The sequence below is a fragment of the Sparus aurata genome, chromosome 12 (genome assembly GCF_900880675.1).
Source record: "Sparus aurata chromosome 12, fSpaAur1.1, whole genome shotgun sequence".
NCBI classification, from domain to species: domain Eukaryota; kingdom Metazoa; phylum Chordata; class Actinopteri; order Spariformes; family Sparidae; genus Sparus; species Sparus aurata.
The window spans coordinates 29,330,132-29,341,597 of NC_044198.1; the positions used below are offsets into that span (position 1 = coordinate 29,330,132).

An 11,466-nucleotide genomic window follows, 5' to 3' on the forward strand; every position below is an offset into this window, starting at 1 on the left:
CCGTCTGTCAGATAATAAAGAGACACAAAGTGTTCCTATGGTTTTACTGACACAACACAGCAGCAGAGGAAACACATCATCATCTGTTCAGACTGTAACTGAGACGGATCCACTTCTGTCCGTCTGACCAAAGTGCTGCGATCACGACGGACAATAAATATTCAGATAATCAGAACATCAGTAGAACAATCAGCAGTGAGACACTCGACAGGCTGCAGGAACACAAAGTCACTGTCACACCGTTCAAATACAAAATATATATCTTACATATGTACACATGACGGACAGACGAGGTGAACAGTGGCTGTTCTCAGGTCAGTTTCTCCTGATGATATTCATGAAGCTCAGCTGAACCTGCCAGCAGGAACCTCTCCACCTCCAGAGCTAATGCTACGTGCTAAACATACTTAAAGGGCCAGACCGCTGTTTCTAACACATGAACCTGCTGAAACCTCCGATCAACACTCGTCCTGATGATTACCTCTCCAGGTATAAGTCGCTGTTAGTGTCGGGGTCCGCCACTTCTACGGGTGGTTCAGATAATTTGGGGGGTATTTCGGGTCCCGACCAACTTGACAACTTCTTTTTTATAAAATAAAGAAAGCACTGATTTGACAAATAATCAACAGACACGCCCCCGAGTGCAGGATGAGTCATCAACAGTCATGATTTTCCAGGAAGTTACAAACTCTAAAATATCATTAAGAATATCTACAGAACTTTCTGATGGTGAATACGTGAGATGTGGAGCGGTTCTGACTTCATCTAGTCGGACTACAAGAGGAGCTGAGAGAAAACGCGTCATGCATCATAGGAAAGAGACAAATGTGTACAGGTGACACACAGGTAGCGCAGCTGGTACCACCTCATTCTACCAGCGGCCCACTGTTCCTGAACGCTAACGGTCCAAAAAAGCCTGTTTGCCCAGCGGCCCGTTGTCCTGAAAACAAACGCTTGTTTCAGTCTGTCTGTCGACTCCTTTCTGGTTCTGAAGCAGTGACGGAGGTAACAGACTCATTTTAAACCAAACCTGGACCGCTCCAAGTCACCACCAGAACCTCCTGACCTCATCTCTCCATCACACAGAAGACAGACGATGTAGAATTATTTTATCCTCTGTGACTATGTAGTTTAATCTCCTTCATCATAGTTACGTCGTTCTGTTGAACGTCTGTGATTAAAACAAGCCCTCTGCTCCGGATCAGAACCAGCTCCAACATAAAGACTTCCTGTATCACAAACACGTTTTGCTACTTCTGCCCAGTTGAACCTGGAGATCCAGACGTGTTGTTCTCTAAACTCTGCAGCTTTGGAGAAACGATGAGCTGCGATGTCGAGTTTAAATCACGTCGGCATGTTTGTACAGTAAAGGAACATTCTCACATTTATGGCACAACATGGAGGAAAGAACCCGCTTCAGATGGTTCTGGAGCACAATGATCACATGATGTGAGAACAAACACAGGAAGTAAAGTGAGACTGTATTCAAAGTGTGGAGGCAAATAATTCAATTAATCGATCACGTCACAATACTTCATACGGAAACATACAAAACATGAAATCATCCGTCTGAACCCAAAAAACGTGTTTAAATCCAGTTGGATAAATTCTGATCCAACAACTTAAAAACCGTCACATAACTCACATCGCACACAGTCGGTGTTAAAGTGAACGTGGACGCTGCTGAAGAATCATCACACAAGACTCGGCCGCCCTCGTTACCTCGAGCAACGCAGGAGAACGCAGCTGCTCAGTGGCAGGACGACAAACAGTGAAACAGGATTTTTGGACTTGAATTTGTGTCTTTGGGTTGTTCGTGCGTCTCATCCGTGAGCGTGATCTCTCATGGACCAGAAGTTCTGATAGACTCAAGAACAAACTGATTTGATTCTGACGCTCAAAGATCGTCTGACGTCTGACAGACAACCACGAGGACGACGCGCTCGTCTGTTCAGATTTTATATCTGAATCTGAGTCAGAACATCAAAACGAACTGAAAATACATTTTGACAAGAACTTTAATAAATTCAGAGAAAAAAAACGTGTTGTTTTAATTTCAGACAACATTTTTATTTCCACATCAAGGATTCAGTCGTGATTCAGTTCAGATGATTTCAGCTTCTGTTTGTTTCCGTATGAAATCTACGTACGTAGGATCACTGCTAATCAATCAGACTTTATTACATGATTAGATATAAATCAGGTATAAACATTCAGATGATCAATCCGTCGGTTACTGTCAGGATTAATCGTCTTCAGATTCATTTCCACTGTGAAGCTGCAGATCAAGTTTCTTCTGATCAGCTGATCCATGAACCGACTGAATGAGCAGCTGAAGAGGACGAACAGATAAATAAATGCACAACATGAACATGAATGTAAGAATAAAACATATAAATAAGCTCATGAGCCTTCATTGAACCTGTGGTAACAGTGATGTGACGTGTGGCCGTGCTGCAGACTCACACTGAGCATGCTCAGACAGTTAGAGGGAAACTCCTGCCACGTGCAGCTGGGACAGACGGGAGGGATCATCGTCTTCATTCACTTCAAACGCTTTATGTAACATTAATAATCCTTCAACGAGCCTCCAATCAGCTGCAGCCCAGCAGTGTTCATGGAGACATGTGACCTGTTTGTTTTTTATTACCATGCATCCTGGGAGATGAGGGGACAGCCAATGAGCTGTGAGATGAAGGTCATGTGGTACATTCACTTCCTGTAGACAGTGTCGTCACGTGTGATCCAGTTTAACTCCCGTCAGACGTCGTCGAATATGCGGCTTCGAGACGACGACATGGACAGGTACCGTCCTCCCGCGTGTCTGCGAGAGGAAACACAGAACACACACCTGAAGGTCAGCACACACACGAGACGAGGAAACCTGCACCGTGAGATAAACACACGGGAGACGACAACACGCCTCAAAGATGGCGTCACATTCAGCCTTGTGAAGATGATTGTTGGATCAGACCGCCGGTGTGAAGCAGGGTCTGCATCACTTCCTGTGATCCACCCGGGCCGCTTGCAGGCTCAGGTACGTTTTATAACCATAAGAACGCAAACAGGAAGTCGTGTTTACCTGCCGGACTCAGACTCCAGGGGGTCGTCTGTCAGAGAGTCGGCGTTGAAGTCCAAAGGTTCGGCGTCCTGCAGCAGCTCAATGCAATCTCTCTCCGGCCGACTCCCAGAGCGAGAATACTTCGCTTCTGTTGGACGAAACAAAACAACAGTCGAGTTTTATTCTCTTCTACAAACCACGTGTCAGAGAAGTGAGCGGCGCCGCTGGTGGACCCACGTCTGTTGTTGCTGGGCGCCACCGTGTCCGAGTAGCTGGTCTCCTTCATTTCATGGCTGCTCCTGTTCCTCGCCGTGTAGTCGTCTCCTCTGGTTCCCATAACGCTCCTTCCACTCCTGCAACACACAGATCCTGATCATGTGGAGAGAGTTCTGCAAACCTTTTCTCTCATTTTAAGTGGATTCATGGATCTTGGTTCTTGACTCTGGCGCCCCCCTGTGAAGACTGTGGTGAGTGTTTGACAGCAGGTCCAGTTAGAACCAGCTGACGATCTGACATGAACTTAATCTCTGTTTAAGTTTAACTGCAGATTTTAATGATGTGTAGATAAACATGATGTTCTGTTCGGGGTCACTCACTCTCCGTCTGTTCTCTCCATCTTCAATCCTTTGCCGCTTTCTTTTCTCTGCAACAAACAGAAATGGATTGATGATCAGAACCTCTCACAGTCTAACGGGCCGCATGCTGCCGTCCTGTCCTGTTAAACATCATCACCTCGTCGGATCAGCTCCTTGCCCTCGTCGATCAGGTCCGAGGTCATTTCACTGTCGCCCACAAACTGCTGGAAGCCCAGAAGGTTCAGGCATCGAGTCCCCAAACTGAGGAGAGAGTTTATCACAAGCACATCAACCAGCACGTCTGAATAAACACCTGAGTCTGAGAGGATGCAGGTGAGTGACTGGTCCAACAGCACCACTCGTCTCACCTGAAGTAGGTGGCGATGCAGAGGATGACGATCAGCATGGGGTAGTAGATGTAGAAGCCGTTAGCGATGAAAGAGAGAACACGCATGGATCCCATGATCTGAGGGAGAGAAGCGGGTCAGAGATCAGGTCAGAACGCCTGAGACTGTCGGCCGGGTCACACAGAGTCCGGCCCGTCTGGACTCACCGAGGTGTAGGCGGTCTGCTCCTTCTGCTGGTGGGAGATGGCAGAGTCCATGTGGATCAGACCCAGGAAGTTCAGACACAGAGGAGGCGTCAGGCGGCAGAACAACCTGCAGGGTCAAAGATCACAGTGGTCATGTGGTCCAGCTGTGGAGCTGTCAGAACATCAGCACCTCACCGAGCAGCTGCTTCATCGGACTCATACTAACAGCCCAGTTTGAAATATCAAAATGATCCAGAATTGATTTATTGAGTCCTGAGTTCAATCTTTCCTGTGGACGTGTGCGGGTCCAAACGGACCACCGGGCTGGTTCCACTTACATGCCGCTGAACTGGAGGCTGTAGGCGTCGGTCTGGTGGTGGGAGGCCAGGTAGTAGTAGTTAAAGACCCGGATCCGGAACACGGTGGAGTAAACGCAGGTACACAGGAAAAGATGGTGATGAAGCACGCCATCTGGTGGAGACAGGAGAAACCACACAGCTGTCAGAGCAGCCGGGACGGAACACACCTCCACACAGATGTAACTGTAACTGATGTAACTGCAACTATGTAACTGTAACTGTAACTGTAATGTAATGTAACTGTAACTGATGTAACTGCAACTGTAACTGATGTAACTGTAACTGTAACTGATGTAACTGTAACTGATGTAACTGTAAATGTAACTGATGTAACTGTAACTGATGTAACTGTAACTGATGTAACTGTAACTGATGTAACTGTAACTGTAACTGATGTAACTGTAACTGATGTAACTGTAACTGATGTAACTGTAAATGTAACTGATGTAACTGTAACTGATGTAACTGTAACTGATGTAACTGTAACTGTAACTGATGTAACTGTAACTGATGTAACTGATGTAACTGTAACTGATGTAACTGTAACTGATGTAACTGTAACTGTAACTGATGTAACTGTAACTGTAACTGTAACTGATGTAACTGATGTAACTGTAACTGATGTAACTGTAACTGTAACTGATGTAACTGTAACTGATGTAACTGTAACTGTAACTGATGTAACTGTAACTGATGTAACTGATGTAACTGTAACTGATGTAACTGTAAATGTAACTGATGTAACTGTAACTGATGTAACTGATGTTAAAGTTACTTAACACTAACAGTTACTTTGCAGTTACAGTTAGTTACATCAGTTACATCAGTTACAGTTACAGCCACATTAGTTTCATTAGTTATATTATAGTTATATTAGTTATAGTTAGTTACTTTATAGTTACAGTTACATTAGTTATATTATAGTTATAGTTACTTAACACTGTAACTGTAAAGTAACTATTAGTGTTAAGTAACTATAACTATAATATAACTAATGTAACTGTAACTATAAAGTAACTAACTATAATGTAACTAATATAACTATTGAAACTAATGTGGCTGTTATGCATCTGTAAATGTAACTGTAATGTAACTAATGTAACTGTAACTGTCTCACCTCGATGTACAGGTAGTTGTACTCTCGCTCAGCCAGCTGGATGAAGACAGCGAACAGGGACAGGACGGGCCGGGTGCTGAAGAAGGTGCACTCGGACCAGACCACGGCCACGCTGAACAGGGTCAGAACCACCGACAGCAGCCGATAGAACCAGCGCTTCAGGAGACACTCCCAGTACCACTCTGTCCAGACACACACAGCAACATCATGCAAGGCTCAAAGGCACTGAGGCAGAGCTTCAGAACACTGGACCGAACATTTGGTCCATCTAATGTCTTCAACAACAACAGAACATTTATCAGAACCAGCTGCTGATTCATTTCCTGTCGATCAGCTACTGGATTGATTATCTGATCACTGCACAGGGAAACTTCTCTCCTGTGTCGCAGGCTGTTGATTGATCTGCTGTTTCATCTTCAGTTTTGTGTCATCGAGGAGACGAAGATTCTCTCTTAACGAGCCGACAGCAGAAATTACTGATTAACCCAAAAAAACGGTTGCCGATTCATTTCAAAGGTGACGACTGATTGTTGTGCAGTTTCAGCTCTGATGTCTTATAGAGTTCTAAGAACTGACTGTAGTTCTGACTGACAGGTACAGAACACCTGACCCACCTGCAGTTGGTGTGTACACGTATCTGCTGAACCAGCCGGTCGGCTCAGACGACGGGAAGCTGTGGACGAACTGGTGGGTCGAGCTGGTCTCGTTCTTGGCGACGTCCTCCAGGTGGATGGCCTGCTGCAGCAGGATCTGCCACTGGACCCGAGTCCGGTTGTGTCTCTGAACCGCATAGATCACCTGACGCATGGAAACACGGGACGGTACGTAGAACTGAACACGTCATTCATGAACAACAAAGACGTTCAGAGATTTTGGATTAAGATCTCAGAGTTGGATATAAAACACTCATCAGAAACATTTTACTGACACACAAACATCTGACGTCACAAACAAAAGTGATTAAATGTTATTAATCGACAGCGTTTCACATCAAACACTCTCCTCCAATCACCAGCTAGTAGTTTATTAGCATTCAATGCTACTTTACAGAAAGACCCAAACACATCTCTGGTCTGCAGACCCCTCCCACAGTCTGATGTCATCTGGCTCTCCTGGCTGCTCATTGGTCCACGTCAGTCACCTGAGCTCTGACCTCATGTTCTCACCTGTTTGTGGAGCTTCACCAGGCTCTTCTCACTGGGGTACGTGTTCTGTTTGTCATCAAAGTCCTCGTAGTCGTCCATGTTCCTGCCCATCTTCTCTTGGTAATCCACGGGACACTGCGGGGACAAACCGATCAATACCTCTGATCGACAGGTCCAAACACCACCTGCTGCTCGTTGCTCTTATAATCCACTCACCTTTCGGAGGATGGTGTCGATGTACTTCCTCAGCGGATGGTTGTACTTGATGGATTCACTGACTTTTCTCACCTCCTGCAACAAACCAGACTTCACAGTAAAACACTGAAGAGCTTCTGACACGTGACAGAAACGTCCTGGCGCTCACCTCCATCACGTCCTCCAGGTTCTCCTCTGCATCCGCCTTCTCCGTCATCAGCTTGGACGCCTTGAAGTAGGTCTTGATGAGTAAGTGTCCGTGTCGTGAGGCGTTCCAGTAGGACCGAGGGATTTCCACCAGACCGTAGCCGAGCAGCAGCACCAGCAGGAACAGACCCCAGGTGTTGGCGGCTGTGATCCCGATGGTCTGCAGCTCGTACCTGCAGCACACAGCGACCAGGCGACTATTTCACTTTCACACATTACATTTATGTCAACTTTCAATGTGATTAGTCCTCTCAGGGAACCAGTGGATGTCTGATCCGGTCCACTCACCAGGACAGGTGCCACTCCGGATGAACGGCCACGTAGATGAGCAGAGAGCCGAAGATGAGCAGGTAGGTCCCGTAATAAATAGCATTCTCTATCAGAGCTGTTTTAATCTTCCCGGTGATGGAGAAACCTCCAGAGCGAGCGTACGACTGCATGAAGGGCAGCAGCAGCCTGAGAACACAAGTCAGACGGGTCGGCGTGCTAATGGCAGCTAACAGCAGCTAACAGCAGCTAACGTCAGCTAACAGCAGCTAACAGCAGCTAACAGCAGCTAACGTCAGCTAACGTCAGCTAACAGCAGCTAACATCAGCTAACAGCAGCTAACAGCAGCTAACAGCAGCTAACGTCAGCTAACGTCAGCTAACAGCAGCTAACGTCAGCTAACAGCAGCTAACAGCAGCTAACGTCAGCTAACAGCAGCTAACAGCAGCTAACGTCAGCTAACAGCAGCTAACAGCAGCTAACAGCAGCTAACGTCTGCATATGTCTCGGTAACACAGAACATCAGCACTGTTGTTTCTTCACTCTGTTCATGTGTTAGCTCAGATCTCTCCCACAGATTACACCTTTAATCAGCATCAGTATCGTTGTGATGTTACAACAGACCACATGATCAGACGTATACGGACCAGGTGAGACACTGGGACGTCCAGTACACCACCCTCCAGAACACGGGCATGATACCATCAGGGATGTAGCTCCAGGGCTTGTAGCAGGGCTTCAGGATGCTGCGACAGAGGAAGAGAGAAACTATCAGCTGTAATTCTGTGGCTTGTATCAACTAGTGAGGACAATCTGATGGAGAACCAATTAAAAGTCCAGATCTGGCAGAATAAATGTGAGTGAACATGAATGTAAACACGGTGACTCGAGGTCACTCAGAGCAGCATCGATACTTCCACACTGACAGAACTACAGAGGGATTCTAAATCACTCTGGACGTTAAGACAACACGTCCACAGAAGCTTCAGTGAGACTCATCTGCTCTCTGAACAGCCTCTGACGCTCAGCTCCGACAGTTTGATTAATGACACCGTCAGACATCAGGTGAGGGGCGACGCAGCCTCAGCCACAGACACACGCTGCGCACTGACCTTTTAGAAGGTGTGACGGTTGTGTTTGCCGTTGTGTGATTGGATGGACTGGGGCTGAGGGTGGGGGCCGAGGCGGGCTCCTCGTGGTCGATCTTGCACTGCTTGTAGATGGTCTGTAAGGAGAGAGGAACACACTGAGCGTTCAGGCGCTCGTCGCGTCGCTGGAGGACAGACTGCTGACATCTCCGCTCATGGACTGACCGTTGCTGACATCCAGAGGTAAAATAAAGACGATGGAGGAAACACAGGTACCAGGCCAGCAGCGTGCCGAACAGCACCATGCGCTGCTGCTTCTTGAAGTCTCCATATCGGTGCAGCAGGAACAGAGCCAGGAAGAAAGACCACCACGATCTCGATACCCAGAGCTGCCCCCGCTCATCCCGCTGGCCTCCTCTCAGCAGCCGGACAGGAACCTGCAACACACGGAGCATACATACATGATCCACTGTGTTCTTTAGGTCCTGGTCCGGTCCATGTTCACACCGACACTCTACAAACAGACCATGTCACCGTTTCCTGCAGGTACCCAGTGTTCCTGCTCTCACTCTGACAAAAAAGACACTATTTAAAAGTAGCTTCGAGTTTAGTCTATAAACCAACAGCAACACAGGAAAAGGATCATTTCTCTGTTTTTATATGAATGCTCACAAATACAGCCTGTTAATCTCCTCCAGGCCTCAACACCTGCACAACACTGCTGTCAGAATCCATCTTTTTATTTAATTAAAACTGCACTTTGACCTGACTTCTTGTTTACTTTTACAGCAGCCAATCAGGAGAGCGCATGTTATAACTGTACAATGCACTTTTTATTTCTCTGCCTGAGTTTTACAGGTGAGCTGCAGGTGAGCTGCACTGTAACTGGACGTGTGGTGTATCAGAGATCAGGAAAAATTTTGGAAAAACTAAAAATATCTTCAGAGCTACGAGCACGACTTATTAAAATACCACAGTGATGATGATGAGACACAAACACGCTGCTACTCTTCATCCAATTACTGCCGCTCTACATAACAATCAGAACCTTTATCTGACAATGATTAAAGACTCCAGCAGAAGCAGGCTGACCTGTAAAGCATGAAAGGCTCTTTGTGTTTATTCCACAGGGGGGATGGGAGCTCCGTGTCTGCAGGCAGCAGCCAGTCAGAGCAAAGATCAGACAAACATGGTTATAATGAAGTTCTGTAGCGCTGCAGGGACGTTCTGACCCGCAGATCTGTTTGTCTGTTTGGGTCAGACCCGAGTAACTCTCACAACAGGATTTTAAAGCTAACAGCCGTAAGCTCCTCCCACAGGCTAACATGTTAGCTCCTCCAACAGGCTAACATCATATTAGCATCTGAAACACAAGCTATGTGTTATAGCTCATTTAGCAGAGCTAACGCACTTCAAGGAGATTATTCAGCTTGTTTTCTCCCTTACGAACAACGTGATGTAAACATGATGTAAACATGATGAGGTGTTGAGAAGATCAACATTAGCATTTTGAAATATGCTAAACTAAAAACACACCTCATGTCGGGGGACCCTGCTCTTTAACATTTAATTGAACCACACTCCTATCTGTAATTGCATTTTAGATAATAATAGCATTTCTCCTAGTCAAAATTGTATTCTCTCTAGTCAGAATGGTAATTAAAGATATCAGCAATAACATTCTTACTAGTAGAAATGTTATTTTAAGATATCTACAACTTTGATTGTACTAGTCAAAACTAAATCTAAGATATCTAAAAATCCCTATAAAGTATAAGTGGCCGTTTTAACATTTAATAACTAGACTGGATATGTGGATGGATATATGATTGAAGATATCTGAAATGTGAGTTTCCCTACTAAGAATTCAATTGCAGATGTCCAGAATGTAACTGTGGATATCTGAAATTAAAGCCCAATACACATGAACTGCAAAAGTGACGTCATTTGTCCTAGGAAGAATGACGTTGTGCATACTGAAACAATTGAATACAGATATCTGCAGTACATATCCAGTCTAGCTATTAAATGTAAAAACGCCATATAAGAGCCATATGCTCTTCCTATTGGCTGGCAGACCTCAGGTTCCCAGACATGATGCCTCAGTTGGACCTTTCTCTTCAGGTGAGATAACCCTGGTGACATCATGACGACATCACCATCACCTGGGTCACTTTGTCAAAGCTCTGAGGCGTCCCTCTAGGGCCACCATAGAAATAAGGCGACTGGCAGGGTGACTTTAAATACAGGTTAATGCGGTCACACGTGTTTAAGAGCTTGTTATCTCACAGAGAGGAAACGTGACGTCATGAGAGAGTCTTCATTTATAAAACACATCAGTGGCGGAACGTCATCGTGTTCATGTCGGAGCTGACGGCGCGGACCTGGAGCGGACCGCTCTGATACCACTCCCTGTTATAATGTCATTACTGGTCATGTGTCGTCATGTGTGAGCTGAACCCGAACGACTGGTTCTGTGTTGTTGGACGTGTCCACGGAGCCACAGGGACAAGCTGTCCGACGGCCCAGCAGCTCGTCACAGACCGAATCAGGACATTAAAGCAGTGGTTCTGATGCAGTCGCGGGTCCAGTCAGCAGCCCTGCGCCGTCAGCTGGCTGCGTTACGTTGACATGACAGCGGCTAATGTTGGCTAGCAGGATAACAGCACAAACGTCACTGCGGTGCGACCTCTTACCGTAATAAGTCTGTTGTGTTAGCGGTCTCCGGGGGACTCGGTGTCCGGGGGACTCGGTGTCCGGGGGACAGTCAGGCGCTCAGTCTTTTCTCCAACAATCCGCGGTGTTTTCTATAAAAACCATCAGCTTCCTGACCGACACTCAGCAGCATCACTCACATCCGGGTTCTCTACCAGAGACGACGATGACGTCAGATCACACCGCCTGACCAGGGCCAGGCAA

The 11,466-nt window shown here is 46.4% G+C and overlaps 1 protein-coding gene across 1 annotated transcript; it reads right to left on the reverse strand.

The window, feature by feature from the left end:
- Positions 1-29: 29 nt before the first annotated feature.
- Positions 30-8,852, reverse strand: LOC115593035 (LMBR1 domain-containing protein 2-B). Its single transcript, XM_075488194.1, is given in 18 exon segments — positions 30-2,824; positions 3,083-3,209; positions 3,299-3,383; positions 3,385-3,414; positions 3,658-3,704; positions 3,794-3,897; positions 4,005-4,102; positions 4,190-4,295; positions 4,507-4,618; positions 4,621-4,639; positions 5,645-5,826; positions 6,259-6,442; positions 6,811-6,924; positions 7,006-7,080; positions 7,154-7,364; positions 7,480-7,647; positions 8,107-8,205; positions 8,572-8,852. Coding segments are annotated over 18 exon segments (2,106 nt in total). The 3' UTR covers positions 30-2,760.
- Between the last annotated feature and the right edge of the window lie 2,614 nt (positions 8,853-11,466).